The 20,513-nt window shown below is 43.9% G+C and overlaps 1 protein-coding gene across 1 annotated transcript in view; it reads left to right on the forward strand.

Moving 5' to 3' along the window:
• The first annotated feature begins 4,985 nt into the window (after positions 1-4,985).
• Positions 4,986-20,513, forward strand: part of LOC121567723 (solute carrier family 12 member 9-like) — a 67,593-nt gene continuing 52,065 nt past the window's right edge. Inside the window, exons 1-6 of the mRNA XM_041877952.2 lie at positions 4,986-5,689; positions 8,227-8,361; positions 9,145-9,282; positions 9,865-10,182; positions 11,299-11,406; positions 11,546-11,657. Coding sequence (XP_041733886.1) covers positions 5,464-5,689; positions 8,227-8,361; positions 9,145-9,282; positions 9,865-10,182; positions 11,299-11,406; positions 11,546-11,657 — 1,037 coding nt within the window. The 5' untranslated portion in view covers positions 4,986-5,463. The remainder of the gene's footprint in view (positions 5,690-8,226; positions 8,362-9,144; positions 9,283-9,864; positions 10,183-11,298; positions 11,407-11,545; positions 11,658-20,513) is intronic.

The raw sequence follows: 20,513 nt of genomic DNA on the forward strand, positions 1-20,513 counted from the left end.
AGAGGCCTTCATTACAGCCCTATACAGCTGTTTGCTAATGTACCATTTAAACTATAGAAGTTGTCACCTATAAAGGGAGATATTTTAGTATGCTCAGACCCTCTACTAAAAAGATCCAGTGTCATATCATGAAGATTGAGCGCATAAGTGTATTTTTTCGGCAGAAACCTACTGTCACCGCTGACTAAAATTGACATTATCAATAGAGGCCTTATTTACAGCTCTCTAAAAAATACCCTAATGACACAAATCTTCACGGGATGACACAGGATCCCATTAGTAGAGGGTCTGAGGATTCCAAAACACCAACTTCTATAGTTTTAAAAGTACAATAGAAAGCAGATGTACAGGGCTGACAACTTCTACAGTTTAAATGTTATAGTAGAAATCTGATGTGTAGAGCTATAATGAAAAAACGATTTAGAGGGTGCAACAGTTCAACCCCTCAGGAGTCAATGTCGGTTGGCTTTTAATAGCCATGCATTCAGAGGTCGAAACAGCAGGTCCAGGAGAGAGAGAGAGAGAGAGAGAGAGAGAGAGAGAGAGAGAGAGAGAGAGAGAGAGAGAGAGAGAGAAGCACTCTCGACTATGGTGAGACAACATCAGCAGGAGAAAGGATCAGAGTGCTGGAGGAGAAGGTGAGAACGATGACGGGTGACAGAGAACAACCCATTAGAGAGCTGGCCACCCCCGCAGAGAAGCCAGCAGAACAGCCCACCTCAGATTCTGACCAAAGTCTCGACACTGCAGCAGAACAGTACACCCTAGACCCTGACCATAACCTCGACAACACAGCCGGACAAACAAATGAAGAACCCCAAGCCCAGGGGATCCCAACCCCTCTCAGCACCCCCTCTGTCAGCCACCCTGATAGCCCTCCTGACGACCCCCCCACACCCACTGAGGACATACACAAGCCACAGATTGTACTCCTTATGGACTCAAACGGGAAATACATACAAGAAAATGAACTCTGGTGCCCAAACACCCAGCGCGCCCTAGAACTTCTGTCTGAGGACCAACTAGGATCACCCAGCCACATAATAATACACACAGGCACAAACGACCTGAGAACACAGCAGGAAAGGGTGGACACTGCACTCAAGGGAGTGATAGAAAAAGCTTATTCTACGTTCCCCAACGCACAAGTGGTTATCTCAACCCTGCTACCACGAAAATACCTCCACCCTGCTACCATACAGCAGGTACACACAAGTATTTCCCGTGACTGTGCCTCAAAACCTAATGTCTACCTGGCCCACCACTGCACCCTGGACTTGAACAGCCTTTACAACCAGGTCCACCTATACAGGACAGCAGTGCCCACTTTTGCCCGGACCCTAAAGGATATCGCCCTCAACCGCAGACCCAAAGCCTCACACTGAGCAACAGATCAACAGACACCCCGCCCAGACCAGCGAGACACTCTCAGGAACATTGTACATTTGGCTAGAAATTCAAAAGGAAATTATCCCAACAGAGAAAAATGTCCTCCTGTGTGCTACCTATATCCCCCCACTAGAATCCCCATACTTTAATGAAGACATATTCTCCATCCTGAAGGGGGAAATCAATAATTTCCAGTCCCAGGGACATGTACTAGTCTGTGGCGACCTAAATGCCAGAACTGGACAAGAACCTGACACCCTCAGCACACAGGGGGACAAACACCTACCTGGAGGTGACAGCATTCCCTCCCCCATATGCCCCCCTAGGCACAACTACGACTACATAACCAACAAAAACGGTTCACAACTCCTGCAGCTCTGTCACACGCTGGGTATGTACATAGTCAAAGGTAGGCTTCGAGGGGACTCCTATCGTAGGTACACCTATAGCTCATCTCTTGGCAGTAGTACTATAGACTACTTTATCACTGACCTCAACCCAGAGTCTCTCAGAGCGTTCACAGTCAGCCCACTGACACCCCTATCAGACCACAGCAAAATCACAGTCTACTTGAACAGAGCAATACTCAATCATGAGGCATCAAAGCCAAAGGAACTGAATAATATTAAGAAAGCTATAGATGGAAGGAAAGTAGTGTCGAAACCTACCAAAAAACAATTAGGCAACAACAAATTCAATCCCTTTTAGACAACTTCCTGGACAAAACGTTCCACTGTAATAGTGAAGGTGTAAACTTGGCAGTAGAAAACCTAAACAGTATATTTGACCTCCCAGCTTCCCTATCAAATCAAAAAATCTCTAACAGAAAACCGAAGAAAAGTAACAACAGTGATAAATGGTTTGATGAAGAATGCAAAAACCTAAGAAAGAAATTGAGAAACCTATCCAACCAAAAACAAAGAGACCCAGAAAAGAGCCTACGCCTTCACCATGGTGAATCACTAAAACAATACAGAAATACACTACGGAAATAGAAGGTACAGCATGTCAGAAATCAGCTCAATGTAATTTCAGAATCCATAGACTCTAACCACTTCTGGGAAAATTGGAAAACACTAAACAAACAACAACACGAAGAGCTATCTATCCAAAACGGAGATGTATGGGTAAACCACTTCTCCAATCTTTTTGGCCCTATAACAAAGAACAAACAGCTAAAAAATATACATGATCAAATGCAAATCTTAGAATCAACTATTAAAGACTACCAGAACCCACTGGATTCTCCAATTACATTGAATGAACTACAGGACAAAATACAAACCCTCCAACCCAAAAAGGCCTGTGGTGTTGATGGTATCCTCAATGAATTGATCAAATATACAGACCACAAATTCCAACTGGCTATACTTAAACTCTTTAACATCATCCTTAGCTCTGGCATCTTCCCCAATATTTGGAACCAAGGACTGATCAGCCCAATCCACAAAAGTGGAGACAAATTTGACCCCAATAACTACCGTGGGATATGCATCAACAGCAACCTTGGGAAAATCCTCTGCATTATCATTAACAGCAGACTAGTTAATGTTCTCAGTGAAAACAATGTACTGAGCAAATGTCAAATTGGCTTTTTAACAAATTACCGTCCGACAGACCACGTATTCACCCTGCACACCCTAATTGACAAACAAACAAACCAAAACAAAGGCAAAGTCTTCTCATGCTTTGTTGATTTCAAAAAAGCTTTTGACTCAATTTGGCATGAGTCTGCTATACAAATTGATGGAAAGTGGTGTTGGGGGAAGAACATACAACATTATAAAATCCATGTACACAAACAATAAGTGTGCGGTTAAAATTGGCAAAAAACACACACATTTCTTTCCACAGGGCCGTTGGGTGAGACAGGGATGCAGTTTAAGCCCCACCCTCTTCAACATATATATCAACGAATTGGCGAGGGCACTAGAACAGTCTGCAGCACCCGGCCTCACCCTACTAGAATCTGAAGTCAAATGTCTACTGTTTGCTGATGATCTGGTGCTTCTGTCACCAACCAAGGAGGGCCTACAGCAGCACCTAGATCTTCTGCACAGATTCTGTCAGACCTGGGCCCTGACAGTAAATCTCATTAAGACAAAAATAATGGTGTTCCAAAAAAGGTCCAGTTGCCAGGACCACAAATACAAATTCCATCTAGACAACGTTGCCCTAGAGCACACAAAAAACTATACATACCTCGGCCTAAACATCAGCGCCACAGGTAACTTCCACAAAGCTGTGAACGATCTGAGAGACAAGGCAAGAAGGGCCTTCTATGCCATCAAAAGGAACATAAAATTCAACATACCAATTAGGATCTGGCTAAAAATACTTGAATCAGTTATAGAACCCATTGCCCTTTATGGCTGTGAGGTCTGGGGTCCGCTCACCAACCAAGAATTCACAAAATGGGACTAACACCAAAATGAGACTCTGCATGCAGAATTCTGCAAGAATATCCTCAGTGTACAACGAAAAACACCAAATAATGCATGCAGAGCAGAATTAGGCCGATACCCGTTAATGATCAAAATCCAGAAAAGAGCTGTTAAATTCTGATAAACTCCCTTATCTACTGGGTGAAATACCAGTGTGCCATCACAGCAGCAAGATCTGTGACCTGTTGCCACAAGAAAAGGGCAACCAGTGAAGAACAAACACCATTGTAAATACAACCCATATTTATGTTTATTTATTTTCCCATTTCTACTTTAACTATTTGCACATTGTTACAACACTGTATACATACATAATATGACATTTGAAATGTCTTAATATTTTTGGAACTTCTGAGTGTAATGTTTACTGTTAATTGTTATTGTTTATTTCACTTTTGTTTACTATCTACTTCACTTGCTTTGGCAATGCTAACATACGTTTCCCATGCCAATAAAGCCCTTAAATTGAATTGAGAAGAGGTCAAAACAGCAGGTCCGGGACAAGGTAGCACACCCGGTGAATCAGGTCAGGGGTCCACAGCTGCAGGCAGAACTGGATCAGCAGCACAACTGGGTGGACTGGGGACGGGGACAGACAGGAGTCGTCAGGCCAGGTAGTCCTGAGGCATGGTCCTAGAGAGCATGCCAAAGATTACAGTAAACCAGATGACCACCTAGCACATAGGCTATTGCAGCATAGATACTGGGGACTGAGATGGTCGGGGGACACTGTGGCCCCCTCCCAAAGTTACCCCTGGACAGGACCAATGTGAAAATGTTCACTTCAAAACGTTTAAATCCTGTTCTGTTACGAGTTGACAGTAGTTAAAAACCATTTACTTCTGTTGGTATTGTGTTGTTATTGTTGTTGTTTTTTACAAGGGAACTATAATGAAAAACATCATCATTATAGTAAAATAAAAAAAATACAGTAAATCAATGTTTGTTATTTGATTTTGATAATATATTGTTTGTGTTTTCGATAAATGTATGTTTAAGTAACTTTAAACTCACCCTTAGCTGTGTTAGTCACAACCTGATTTATCCGGTTGTTCTGGCGATGGAATCAACCGGATGTATCCGGTTTTCAGGGAAACAGTATCTTCAACCTATGTTCCCTTTCCCCTGAAAACCTAACGTAGGAACTCCGCAAGGTGTTTCTTTTACCGGTTACGTTAGGTTACTTTAGGGGGACTTTTACTTTGAAAATGTGCTGTATGATTACGTGACCTAAATGGCTCACGTATTGTTGGAAAGTGCCTACAATGCGACGGACAACTTTTACGAAAATGTAAGGTTTTTATGTAGGCCACGACATGATCGTGTTTTCTCTGATTTCGAGTGGAGTTAGGCTACACGAGTAGAAAATGTATTTCTAATGTCGAGGTAGGCAAGCTATATTACTATATTGATTAGCATTCAGACTTCAACGATTGGCGCGTGACAATGTTCTTCAGCGTCTCTTTACATGATTGAGAAAACAATGTCTTAGTAAAGTCATGCGCACAGATTTTTGCTTCTATGTTTGGGAGTGAACGCTAGAAACTAGTTTAGTTGATAAAGCCGACACAATTGGTGACGGGGTGTTTTGAAGTTCTGGCTAGTCGTAGTAGCCAACAGCAGCTTCGCCATGTCGGAGAGGACACCACTCCTGCACTATCGCCTCTCCACAAGTGTCAATGAGCAGTCCGGGGAGCATCAGCCATGTCTGTCCAGGGAGGCTGTCGAACAGTCCCCGGCTGTTTCCAGACGGAAGTCGGCGCACCACAGCCGGCCCAAAAAGCTCTCCACATTCTTTGGCGTGGTTATACCCACCTTACTGTCTATGTTCAGCGTGGTGGTCTTCCTAAGAATTGGTGAGTATAGCCAACCGTTATTTATTATAATGTCCACAACATAGCTTTATTATAGGCCCATGTTGGTAACTTCGAGCCAGTTGTTGCCTGGAAACCCGAAGTTGAATTGCATTGAATTCTACATCGGGCAGAAATTTGCGTTTGAATTAGGAAAGTAAATACAATTATATTTTGACATTAAGATATCATTTTATTCAACATTATTGAATAAAAAATGTAATGACAAGCCTGATGGAAACACACTTTTTTTCGGTAAACTTTCCAAATGTCGATAAAACAAAATACACTAGACAAGGTGGGATCTTTTTGTGTCGATAAAATTAATTATGCAAGAAATGTCGGTGGAAACGCTTTTTATGCGCAAATATTGCTATAATAACCATCATATCGAAGTAAATTTGGAGTCACGCGATGACGTGTTGAGTGGTCCTCCCACTACGATTCGTCGGAAAGGCATGCAGTTTATTAGACTACAGATGAAATAAATTATGATGAACTTCACAGGGTGGTGAAAGTGCAAGGTGATGAGCTTAATGCGCCTTTCCAACAAATATCGAGGGTCTTATTCTGGTGACATTATCATCGATGCTTGGCTGCCGTTTGACAAAATAATATATTTTGTCAATAATAATCCCATCATGTAGGCTATACGTGCGCTAGAACACACGTGCCAATACCGGAGGTGGCACACTCGCTATATTATGTATTTTTGTTGTTGTTGAGAAAACCATCAGTAGAGTTGAAAATGCGATGGAAACCCATTTATCTTGTATGTTTTATTCGGTAGTGATTCATTTACATCTGTCCCTCATTTTAAGGTCAACCCTGTTACGTGAACTAAACTCTTATTTTAATGGTGAACCTATTGCTTTTTAAATGGTGTTAAAGCAGGTTAGCTGGTTCTACTCTCATTGGCCATTTTCTGGTGTTTTGTGATGGAAAGCCGAGCGGGTCGGGCAGAACATGTCGACCCTGTTAACCATAGATAGACAGGCTAGAAATGTTTTAACAATTTCACATTTTTTGTGAAGCTTGCATTCAAATGCCACTCCCTGACGCACACAACAAGCTTCCTGTCAAAAGGGGATTTATGGATGATTTAAGATAAAATAATCAACCCTCTAACTTTATTTGGCACTTAATAGGCACGCATTTTTGTTTTTAACCACTTGAGATGGGAAAACGTGTTGAAAGTGCTCTTTATGACAGAATCTTAAAATTAGGTGAAATAAAAAAATATTTAAAAAATGTTGAGCCAGTTACACTTGGTGGAATGACCCTTTTGCCACTTAGAAAGTCCCTTGATGTGTTACAGTACAAGGGTATGAACTCCTGAGAGGTGTGGAGAAAAAGTAGGTTAATGGATAGGGCCTACTGGAGTGAGTGCATCCCAGGACACATTAGGAATGGATCGTTATGGGGGTCATAATCATTAACTTAAATATGTATTAATATGTACAACAACAATTTTCTTACTGGAGGAATATAGTAGTTTCAAGTGGACTAACGACATGGAGTAAAATGTAGTTTTTGCAAGAAATTGATTATTTCCTCACGCCATAACTCCAGTCTCGAGCTATTAATCACGTTCACATGACGCAGAGCTCGAGGTCCAATATCTCTGATGGCAATAATGACAACCGTATCCATAATACAATCACAAATAATCAAAGATACGTTTACAAACACAATCCCCATTCATCAATGTCTCTCATCTATGTTTTCTTTGTTCAGATGTTTTTTATTCAATCACAGAGTTCTCATGGTAAGTATAGTGGTCTGTCTGTGAGTGTTCTCTCTCTCTCCTCTCTCTCTCTCTCTCTCTCTCTCTCTCTCGCTCGCCTTGGTTTGTTCCACCCTCTCTCCTCTTTTGCCCCCGTCTCGTGATCCCTCAGCTGCTGTGGTGTGGACACGCACACATTGAACAGCCACTAGTTTGAGAGACAAGAATACCATTCCACATAACATAAGCACTGCAGTGCATTGTGTCTTATATGGAACAATATGGCGTTTCTGTTTCAACAATGCATAGGAGTGGGGCCCAGTGAATTGGAAGACTGTTTTGGTTAAAAGCATGAAATAACTTGTTCTGCATCTTGACCTATTGTTGAATGTTGCAAGGAACTGGTAGCATTGTAGAAGTTTGGTATTTTGCCATATGCTATTGTCAATAAATATATTGTCAGTCTAAACTGATTTCACTGTGTGTGACATTCAACAACATTTCTTAAACATAACTGGATGCCTTGGCATGGTGTTTTGATTAATAATGACATGACTCTTTATCTTGTCATGGGGGAGGAGGGTCAAACTGCTGTCTCAACTGTGTAGTTAAGGTGAAAGCCAATGTGAATTCCCCACTGCATGTTCTTGTAGACAATTACTGTAAATTCCAAGTTCCAACTTGCTGTAAGAAAGTTGTTCCACCACTTTGTTAAACCACCAATCCCAGTTCCTGTTGGGGACTTTTAGATGATTTGCATTTGAAGTGTTGTTAAACCATAGTGTGGTCGTTGTGTTCTCTCCTCTCCCTGCAGGGTTGGTGGTGGGCCAGTGTGGGCTGTATCAGGCCATAGCCATGTTCCTAGTGGCCTACTTCATCATCAGCATGACCGTGCTGTCTGTGTGTGCCATCTCAACCAATGGAGCTCTGGACGCAGGAGGGGCTTACTGTATCCTGCTCACCAACACGACGCACACGAAGACACATGACGCACACGAAGACACATGACGCACACGAAGACACATGACGCACACGAAGACACATGACGCACACGAAGACACATGACGCACACGAAGACACATGACGCACACGAAGACACATGACGCACACGAAGACACAGACGCACACGAGCAGACACATGACGAAGACACATGACGCACCAAGACACATGACGAAACACATCGCATGAAGACACAGACGACACATGACGCACACGAAGACACATGACGAAGACACATGACGCACACGAAGACACATGACGAAGACACATGACGCACACGAAGACACATGACGAAGACACATGACGCACACGAAGACACACACAAACACTTGACACACAGCTGCACATGATAGTCAGATGTATAGACATCATTTCAGGCGATACATGAATGCCATTCCCACACAAGCCCATATACTGTCCACACACACCACCTTACAGTGTTCTTTCAGTTTCATTACTGTAGCATTGCATTCGTCAACGTATAGGTATTTGTGTGTGTGCCAGTGAATGGCGGTATTGTTTTCACTTTATCTGTAAGACACATTGTGAGTGTGTGAGAAGGGGATGTGTGTGCCTGGGCCTATTCTTTCAGTGCCTGATGACATTCATATTTTAAAGGCCTTCACTACACTATAGTGTCCCCATACACACACAAACACACTCTCTCTCACACACACATTGACACTCACTCTTAACTCCTGTGTATCCCAGCCTTAACCCCCTCCTCCCCAGACATGATAAGTCGTGCGTTGGGGCCAGAGTTTGGTGGCAGCCTAGGTGTCATGTTCTTCCTGGCCAACGTGTGTAGCAGTGCCCTCTATATCCTGGGTCTGGTCGAGGCCATAGTAGCAACCTTCGGGCTTCCAGAAGGTATACAGCCATACTCTCTCCCTCTTCCTGCTCTGTTTGCAGGTCAACGTTTATTCGGATGAATCTTGTCCTGGAGGCAGAGCTGAGCGATTTCCACTAGATGGGCCAGCGACAAAGTCAAAGTTGGCTATATATCGTAAAAATTTATGAAAACAAAAATGTGCTTTTTGATGTTAATTTAAGGTTAGGTTTAGGCATAAGCTTGGCAGTGTGGTTAAGGTTAGGTTTAAAATCTACCCTGCAGAACTGCCTCCAGTACATGAGTCATTCCAATAAATACCAACCTGTGCTCTGTTTACATTCAGACAGAATACTTTTCCAGTATAATCTGCTTTGAAAATATCTACTCATGCATTTCATGCCCATTAAAGCTTATTGAATTAAACGGAATCAATTTAAATCAAACTGAATTGGATTACAACCCTTTGTGACCTTTCATGGTCTGTTTCAACTATCAACCTTTCACCCTCACTCCTTCACTCTCTCATCTCATTAACCCCTCACCTTTTAACCTACTCACCCCTCACCCCCTCACTCACCTCACCTCCTCTTCTCACCCCAATCTCTCCCTTCCCTCTCCAGATGGGATGAGCCCAGCGGGTTCCCTCCAGGTGTTGCCAGCGGGGTATTGGTGGTCACTGCTCTATGCCACCGGCATCCTCCTCCTCTGCCTGCTGGTGTGTCTGGTGGGGGCAGAGATCTACGCCAAGGCCTCCTTCCTCATCTTCCTGGTGGTCATGCTGGTGCTGGCCACCATCTTTATCAGCTTCTTCGCCGTGCGCCCGCGCACCATCCTCCTGCCCGCCGCTCCGCCCGTCCACAACGGCACGGGGCCACAGCCACCCACCATGGCCAACTTCACCGGCTTTAAACTGGACACACTGCTGGGCAACCTGGATGGTGAGAAAGTGTGTGTGTGTCTGCATGAGTGCTGGCGGGGGGGTTGGGTGGACTGTGTGTGTGTTGCGCACCAACATAAATGTGTGTGCTAAATAGAATTGCACTTGATTTAAGCTGCAATATGTAACTTTTTGGGCGCCCCTTCCAAATTCATATAGAAATGTGTGTTATAGATCTGTCATTCTCATTGAAAGCAAGTCTAAGAAGCGGTAGATCTGTTCTATGTGCGCTATTTCTATGCTTCTCGTTCTTAAGTTTAGTTTTTGCATCTTTTACTTTCGGTTTTGTACACCAGCTTCAAACGGCTGGTAATACAATATTTTTGGTTATGGAAAATATATTTCCCATTGGTTTAGATGGTACAAGATTTTCTACACTATGCTTGCTTGTTCTCTCACATAAACTGGAATTAGGCAAACTTCGAATGTTAGCAACCAGAAAATGGCGGAGCGATTTCTGCATTGTGCCTCTTTAAGGAATGAATATAGCAAAGCATTATTAATGTGAGCATAAGCAATGTGAGTGATGTCTCATGTCAGTTATGCATACTTTATGGTGGCAGAATTTACTGGTTTATTATCTTACACCAATTATAGGCTTAGGCTCTTGATTTGCTGAATGTTTACCAGGGTTGCTGGCAGTGAAAAAGGTAATTGATTATTTAGTTGTAATTAGTGGGTCTCGTAAATATCCTTTGGCTCCCCATTTCCACCGTAACATACCAACCTCACTGCTGGACTGAGCTGAGGGATTTATTTTCAGTGTGGAAATCAACCACATGATTACTCTGCTAATCGCCATAACTCAAACACACACACACACACACACACACACACACTGCGCCTTCAAAGACCCTGTTAACAAAAAAATTACACACACTTTGTTTCCCACTGTAAAGCTTTCCCTCCAGTGAGAAGGAAGTGGGTTAAAAGGCAATGGCTTCATATGTAACACAAACTATACCTGAACCTGAGATGGCAAGATAAGGCATTTCTGTACTTTTTGAATTCCAAGAGGCATGTACGTTAATCAATTCCTTTTTTTGTGTTAAATATATGAATTTGGGGATTCGGACATGGAGCTGATTGAATTGATATCTAAATAAATCCCCCCTAGCTGACTATGCTGTGGACTACACAACAGGAACCATGATGTCCTTTGCCACGGTGTTTGCTGTCATGTTTAACGGGTGCACAGGCATCATGGCCGGATCCAACATGTCAGGTAAGAAATGGATGTTTGATCAATGGGTGGAGAGATGGAATATCTATTTAGCTGCTCAGTTTTCAAAGGGGTTGGTCAGGAGTTATCCAAGGGACCAGAGACGTGTGTGTGTCTAACCTGGTGTTGTGCTGTGTCCCAGGTGACCTAAAGAACCCTAGCTACTCCATCCCTCGAGGAACCATCACAGCTGTCATCTTCACCTTCATCATCTACAACCTCCTCAGTCTGATGGTGGCCTGCTCCTGTGACCGGTCAGTCACACACACACACACACACACACACACGTTTTGGGCATAATCTATGTAGATGAACACACCTGTAACACGTATGTTCACATACAGATATAGACACACACACACAGGTGCACACATCCAATCGAACTCGACTCAAATTTGCACTCAATTAAAGAATTCTAAATGTGATTATAAACTGGGTGGTTCGAGCCCTGAATGCTGATTGGCTGAAAGCCGTGGTATATCAGACCGTACACTACAGGTATGACAAAACATTTATTTTTACTGCTCTAATTACGTTGGTAACCAGTTTTATAATAGTAATAAGGCACCTCGGGGGTTTCTGATATATGGCCAATATACCACGGCTAAGGGCTGTGTCCTAGCACTCCGCGTGCTAATCACATGACCTCATGAGAGGGCTGCTTCAATGGAGGCAATGAGACCCTGTTCACATGACGTGTGTGTGTGTGGGGCTTGGTTCTTCTATCCTTATGGGGACCTAAAATCCCCAAAAGTCCCCACAAGGATAGTAAAACAAGGATAATGTTCCCTTGTGGGGACATTTCTGATGTCCCCATGAGAACAAAGGCTATTTTAAGTTTAGGATTAGGGTAAGTGGTTAGGGTTAAGAGTTAGAGAAAATAGGATTTTGAATGGAAATCAATTTTAGGTCCCAACGAGGATAGAAGAACATAATGTGTGTGTCCGGGACCATTCAATAGTAGTTATGTGGAAGTAGTAATGTGACATATTTTACACCACAAAGAGAACCGAAAGGAAAGAAGAGGTGGTATGAGGAAGAAAGAGTAGATCAGACGTTGGCAGATAGAAAGGGGAGAGAAATATGCTGACTCATTGACCACGTTTACAAGCCCACCAATATCCCGTTATTATTCAATTTGGATACTCTAGTATTCTGTTTGAGTTGAAGCATATAAACAACATATCCCATTTACAATAACCCTTGTATCCTGGTTATGAGAGACCCGGATAAGATGCCTGAGATATTCTGATCTTAGATGGGATACTGTGGCATGTAAACATCTTATCCCGTTTACTGTTGTTTTTTGCTGTCTGCGCAGGCTCAGTTTTGCATATCATGGGTGTTGTATGATTTCTTTTTTTCATCTGATTGTCAAACAAATCACTAAAAAGTAGGCTATACCTGCGCAGTTCGATCTACCATAATAATTCCATAAGAATGTATTTTGATGATACACCGCAGCCTACTGGACCGTATAGCCTACTGGACCGTATAGCCTACTGGACCGTATAGCCTACTGGCTTAGGCTACTTTCACCCCTAATTTAGATACGTTTCTACTTATAATCTCCAGCATTTGGTAGGCTATATTATAATTTCCAGCATTTGGTAGGCCATTTGTCAACTATAGTTAGATGCATGCTGCTTCTCTTCTGTCATAACTTGTTGCCCAGAAGGTTAAATAAAGTAGGTGCTTACCAGAATGTCTTACATCGATAGAATGAATGAATTATAATCTAGTTAACACCGGTAAAGTTGTTTGTTTCATTTAGGGACCCTGGGAGAAAATGCAATAACTCCAGAACAGTGGAAAGATTGTTCCGGTGCAAAATGTCCAAATGTCATCAGTTTGACTGGTTTTAAGGAAATGAAAAGCTGAGAAAACGATGAAACACGTTTCTGATAAGACTTCAGTTCGTCTTGGGTGCATATTTTATCTGGTTGAAATACTGTCTGCTTGCATAAGTGTCAAAGATAAGTTACACGCACATTTGCATTTTCTCAAGAGATGCTGAAAGACAGATCATATTTCTCAACTCCTGTTCCCGAGACAAAATTAGCATTTGTTGTATATTTTTAGGCGCTGCAAGAAATGCATAATTATGCAGGAGTTGATATTATATTAGGCTAAATGTGAGAGGTTAAAGGCCTAGATTTCAGTTACTATACCATTTAACCCATATGAACTTAAATGAAGAATATTCACTTTATTCATGGATACAGGGATACTCGTGAGCGGGATATCAAAGGTGCATGTAAACAGCTTATCCTGAATAAGACCTTAAGCGGGATATGAGTTACTATCTGGGATACTGTGCGCATGTAAACGTGGTCAGTGATGGATAATGTAGTAGTTGAGACACACCGGATCATGATATCCTAGGTGGTTGATTTCTACACAAGCTAGATCATGAGGGAAGTGGCATTCAGGACCGGTCAGTACTGGTCTCGTAGGCACGCGTACATTATTTTTTACACTTTGAGGAAATTCAGAGTCCATTTTGATCCATACTTCAGGACATTATAATAAAATAATACATTTATTTATCCAGTGGGTTCAGTCCGGTTGTTATCTAGCTGTGTTCTTATCTGCTGTTGGTTTAGTGTTGCTTTATTGATGTTGGACAGGGCCGGCATGCAGTGGAGTGTGACTTTATTGGTCTTAGATAGTCCGACTGAATGGAGGAAATGTACAGGGTTTATGAATGATACTACAGTGGCTTGCGGAAGTATTCACCCCCCTTGGCATTTTTCCTATTTTGTTGCCTTACAACCTGGAAGTCAATACTTTGTAGAGCCACCTTTTGCAGCAATTACAGCTGCAAGTCTCTTGGGATATGTCTCTATAAGCTTGGCACATCTAGCCACTGGGATTTTTGCCCATTCTTCAAGGCAAAACTGCTCCAGCTCCTTCAAGTTGGATGGGTTCTGCTGGTGTACAGCAATCTTTAAGTCATACCACAAATTCTCAATTGGATTGAGGTCTGGGCTTTGACTAGGCCATTCCAAGACATTTAAATGTTTCCCCTTAAACCACTCGAGTGTTGCTTTAGCAGTATGCTTAGGGTCATTGTCCTGCTGGAAGGTGAACCTCCGTCCCAGTCTCAAATCTCTGGAAGACTGAAACAGGTTTCCCTCAATAATTTCCCTGTATTTAGCGCCATCCAGCATTCCTTCAATTCTGACCAGTTTCCCAGTCCCTGCCGATGGAAAAACATCCCCACAGCATGATGCTGCCACCACCATGCTTCACTGTGGGGACGGTGTTCTCGGGGTGATGAGAGGTGTTGGGTTTGCGCCAGACATAGCATTTTCCTTGATGGCCAAAAAGCTCAATTTTAGTCTCATCTGACCAGAGTACCTTCTTCCATATGTTTGGGGAGTCTCCCACATATGCCTTTTGGCGAACACCAAACGTGTTTGCTTATTTTTTCCTTTTAAGATATGGCTTTTTTCTGGCCACTCTTCCGTAAAGCCCAGCTCTGTGGAGTGTACGGCTTAAAGTGGTCCTATGGACAGATACTCCAATCTCTGCTGTGGAGCTTTGCAGCTCCTTCAGGGTTATCTTTGGTCTCTTTGTTACGTCTCTGATTAATGCCCTCCTTGCCTGGTCTGTGAGTTTTGGTGGGCGGCCCTCTCTTGGCAGGTTTGTTTTGGTGCCATATTCTTTCAATTTTTTAATAATGGATGTAATGGTGCTCCATGGGATGTTCAAAGTTTCAGATATTTCTTTATAACCCAACCCTGATCTGTACTTCTCCACAACTTTGTCCCTGACCTGTTTGGAGAGCTCCTTGGTCTTCATGGTGCCGCTTGCTTGGTGGTGCCCCTTGCTTAGTGGTGTTGCAGACTCTGGGGCCTTTCAGAACAGGTGTATATATACTGAGATCATGTGACAGATCATGTGACACTTAGATTGCACACAGGTGGACTTTATTTAACTAATTATGTGACGTCTGAAGGTAATTAGTTGCACCAGATCTTATTTAGGGGCTTCATAGCAAAGGGGGGAATACATATGCACGCACCACCTTTCCGTTATTTATTTGCTAGTATTTTTTGAAACCAATTTGGACTATTTTGTGTATGTCCATGACATGAAATCCAAATAAAAATCCATTTAAATTACAGGTTGAAATGCAACAAAATAGGAAAAACACCAAGGGGGATGAAATGCAAGGCACTGTACCTCCAAGGTCCTTTCATAGTACTTGATGGTGTCTCTCAACCATATCTAAGCCTTTTACTTAACTGTCTTAGTAGTTACTGCACATGTGAAAAACACACTGACTGCATAATAGAGTAACTTGGCCAGGGGTAAAGCCACCATTTCATCATGCCTGTTACTGGAATCATAAACTTTTTATTTCTGGTTAGGGCATTCCACATTGACTATAACCTCATTCACTAGAAGGGCTGTGTAACATCCTTGACTAGAGATAAACTCTCATAAATTCCTATTTACAATATGAAACAAATACACCCTTGTCACAAGGCAGGTCACAGGTTGTCTATCAACAATAGGCCACATTTTTGTTGTTGTTGAAAGTTAGAAGATGTGGTTGTCAGTTGTAGGACCCAAAAAAGGGACCAAAGTTTTTCCTAGTCAAGTCACTATTCTGGAAAAACCCATGTCGCTAGTCACGGATGGGTACATCTGTCACCAAACTAAAGAAAACGTTCTTCACTTTTATCACAATATTTATGATATTCACTTTTTAAAGTGAACCTGTCACCACCGTCCCTGTTCATGTCATTAAGAGACAGACTAAATGGATTACTCAGATTAAAAAGAAAGAATGTGTATTAAAGCCATCAGTCAACGCCACATCAATGCGACATTGCTAAATGCCAAACACCGGAACACCCCCGGAGACTCTGCATTGCCATAGCAACATCACCTCGTTGACAGGAAAGCAGTTGAAGCTCTATCACGGTCTGGGTCAGTGAGAAATGGGTCAGTGATTCTCACTGAGGAGGAACAAATAGAAGCTTTTTGAGTTGGACGTTATTCCCCTTTTGTTTGTCAAAAATAGAGTAACATGGTAGCAGTACCCAGAAATATCCAACAGGTGTCAGTCACACCATTTCACAACATGAGGAGCTCCCTTTGTATTTCAGACTCTAACATGATGTTCAGAGGTTTCTTAGGCTGCATTTACACAGGCAGCCCAATTCTGATATTTTTCCACTAATTTATCTTTTGACCAATCACATCCGATCTTTTCGCATCAGATTTATTTCAAATCTGATTGGTCTAAAGACCAATTAGTTGGGAAAATATCAGAATTGGGCTGCCTGGCCTTACTGATAGAGAAACGGTATAACCTTTTGAATAAAGCCTAAATACATTGCTCCCCTCTTCAGCTAGTTGTTCTGCCTTCTTGGTAAAGGAACTGTGTTCACTTAACGTGAATGTCAGGGAGATTCTAAGAATGGGTGTTCAGATCTACAATAGTGCTGCGTTTTGGGAGAATGACACCTGATGCATACCTGAAGAGGTTACAGGTGTGTGTTTGTTACAGGTGAACATTTACAGAGTGTGTGTGTGTGTGTTCTAGGTGGTTCTGGGAAGGTGTATAGGAGCCCAATGTATATGATGATGATGGAGGAAGGTCTAGTGTCCAGAGATGAGAAGTCTGTTAACCCTGTGTGACAGGGTAGCCAGTGGTGACAGATAGCCCATTGCCAACTCTCCAGCCCCTCTCACAGCTAAGTCCTGCCCAATCCCCCAATATACACTCCGCTTAGTGTGTATCTTGGTTAGGGACCGGGACCCGAGTGATCTGTGTGTATCTTACTGTCTCTCTCTTTCTCTGGGTAAAGTGAAGACCGGGTGTGTGTGTGTGTTTGTTCATTTCCTGGATGAGTGACTTTGGCGTGTGTGGATGACTAACTGCAGTGTGGTGTGTGTGTCCCTCTATGGATGAGTGACATTGTAATGTGTGTGTTTCTGTATGTGTGTGTCTGGTTGAGTGACCTTGTTGTGTGTGTGTGTGTGTGTGTGTGTGTGTGTGTGTGTGTACACGTCTGTGTATTGTGCATCAGTGACCCGTTGGCTAATCCCATTCTGCTATAGCAGCTTATGTATTTATTACTGGCTGAATAATTATATTAATTTAAGTCTGCCTCCCTCTTTTGTTCTGCTATCTCCAGCCTGCAGCCTGGTGTGTGTGTGGGGAAGCTGCAGTCCCACAAGGCTCTCTCCATATCTTTGCTTTTTATTCTTCTGCTTTTCAGCCCCCCATATGGCTTTTACTTGTGTGTGAGAGAATGTGGTATTGTTTCTCTCTCTCGCGTCTCGTCTCCTCCCTAGCTTCCCCTCGGACTGTTTCATTCTCTCTCTCCCCCCCACACACTTGCTGGCTCGTAGTACTAGTCTCTTGTCCAGACATTGAGGCAACAAGTCCACCAGACATTGAGGCAACAAGTCCAACATTCTCAGTCTGTCTGTCCTCTCCCTCTCTCCCTCCGTCTCATACCTCTGTTCCCTTGCTATCACCCCACTGCAGAGTGCCTGGCCTTAGCTCTCTCTGTCAATCCTCCCTTTATTTGCTCGCTATCTCTCTACCACAGAGATCTCTCTCTCTCTAGTTCCCCCTCTCTGTCTGTCTCTGTCTTTCCATGGCAGTAGTGTGGTGAGTGTTCTTGTCCACTGTGGTAGGCTGTAGAACGCTCCAAATGTCCTTCACCCTTCTACCCTTACTACCACTGGTCCTGTCCCTGCCAACACACAGGGAGAGAGATGGACAAGGTTCATGTTATGTTGCCCATGTCCTCTGTAATCCTGTGGACCCCAGGAAGAGTAGCTGCTGCATGAACAACAGCTAATGGGGATCCTAATAAAGAAAAAACATAAACATGTTTTCAAAAGGGGTGTAGTAGAGACAGACTGAACGATGGAGAGTGTGGTAGGTAGTGAGTGAGTGAAAGAATGAGAGAGGGAGAGGAGATCTACAGGCCTTGTTAGCTATTGATCCCATTTAATACTCCTCAGCCACAGCCTAGCCCCCAGGGAGCACTTAACCATCAGAGATTCTCTGTCTGTGTGTGTATGGCGCTCTCTCTCCCTCCCTTCTCTGTCTGTGTGTGTATGGCGCTCTCTCTCCCTCCCTTCTCTGTCTCTGTCTGTGTGTGTATGGCGCTCTCTCTCCCTCCCTTCTCTGTCTCTGTGTGTGTGTGTGGTGCTCTCTCTGCCCCCCTCCCCTCTGTAGTTGGTTCTGAAGCTTATTTAAAAGATATGAAAATAAATGATAAAAGGACATGAACGTATGAATAAACAAATGAGAGTATGAATGAGGTGATCAACAAACGAGGGAAAGAACAGAGGAGGTGTGGAATGAGAATGAGCGTCCAGTCTCCAGGCTGTCTTACTCATTTAACTGCATTCCCCTCCTCTTAAAAAACCTATTTTCTTCTGTCAGGTGCTTTACTTCGTTCTGAGTCGCTCTGGATAAGAGCGTCTGCTAAAATGACTAAAAATCTTTTTTTTCCATGGCAGCGCTCATTCCAGCTTCATGATCCCATCAATAATCTGCATTATGGGATGGAGGGGACACCAGGACGCGCACACACACACTCAAAAATAACCGTATATACACATGCTTATACAAATGCATAGCCTACACAGACATGTTAATAAAAATGCCCATATGAAAGTACCCAAATGTGCATGAACACACACAAATGCACACATTCTCTCCTCCTCTGCTCTCCCTCTCTGCATGGCTGTCACCTCTTGATGATGGCTTTGTTTTGGAGTGCAGGTTTGAAAATGTCAAGCTCGTGCAGATTTATACTGCACCTGCCACACGTCACAGGAATTAATAACCAGGCCATAGCACTGACCAGCTCCATTGCGTGCGCACACACACAAAACAGAGTAACTTTCAATGGTCCAACCAACACACGCGCATACACTCATGAGTGTTATTTTCTCACGACTCAGTGTGTGTGTGTGTGTGTGCTGCTTTTGGATAGGATCATTGAACGTGGATCACTATTAAGAATATGTCAGAGAGCCTGATTTAAAGCAATGGCTCATAAACGTTTAACTGCGGCACCCGTCTCATAACAATCGCACACACACACACACTAAACACACACACAAACCAAATCATTGGCATTTCCTAATTTTCGGTGGTGATATTAATTTATCTTGTGCTTGTGTGGCGCTATCTGGGTTTCAGTGTGAAAAAAATGGTGTGTGGCTGGACGGAACAATATTTAATAGGGCCATGATGATAAGTATTAAAACCAGAGGACCTAAAAAAAAACGTGAATGGAGTCTTAATTACAGTGGAGAGAGAGAGAGGGAGAGAATGGACACTGGGGTGGCAGCGAGGGGGGAGAATGGACACTGGGGTGGCAGCGAGGGGGGAGAATGGACACTGGGGGGGAGAATGGACACTGGGGTGGCAGCGAGGGGGGAGAATGGACACTCGGGGGAGAATGGACACTGGGGTGGCAGCGAGGGGGGGAGAATGGACACTGGGGGGAGAATGGACACTGGGGTGGCAGCGAGGGGGGGAGAATGGACACTGGGGTGGCAGCGAGGGAGGGAGAATGGACACTGGGGTGGCAGCGATGGGGGGAGAATGGACACTGGGGTGGCAGCGAGGGGGGAGAATGGACACTGGGGTGGGCGGCAGTGGGGGGAGAATGGACACTGGGGTGGGCGGCGAGTGGGGGGAGAGAATGGACACTGGGGTGGCAGCGAGGGTGGGAGAGAATGGACACTGGGGTGGCAGCGAGGGGGGAAGAATGGACACTGGGGTGGCAGCGAGGGGGAGAGAATGGACACTGGGGTGGCAGCGAGGGGGGGAGAGAATGGACACTGGGGTGGCAGCGAGGGGGGAGAATGGACACTGGGGTGGGCGAGGGGGGAGAGAATGGACACTGGGGTGGGCGAGGGGGGGAGAGAATGGACACGGGTGGGCGAGGGGGAGAGAATGGACACTGGGGTGGGCAGCGCAGCGAGGGGGAGAGAATGGACACTGGGGTGGGCAGCGCAGCGGGGGGGAGAGAATGGACATGGGCGAGGGGGGAGAGAATGGACACGGGTGGGCGAGGGGGGAGATGGACACGGGTGGGCGAGGGGGGAGAGAA

This window comes from Coregonus clupeaformis, chromosome 6, assembly GCF_020615455.1.
Source record: "Coregonus clupeaformis isolate EN_2021a chromosome 6, ASM2061545v1, whole genome shotgun sequence".
NCBI lineage: Eukaryota > Metazoa > Chordata > Actinopteri > Salmoniformes > Salmonidae > Coregonus > Coregonus clupeaformis.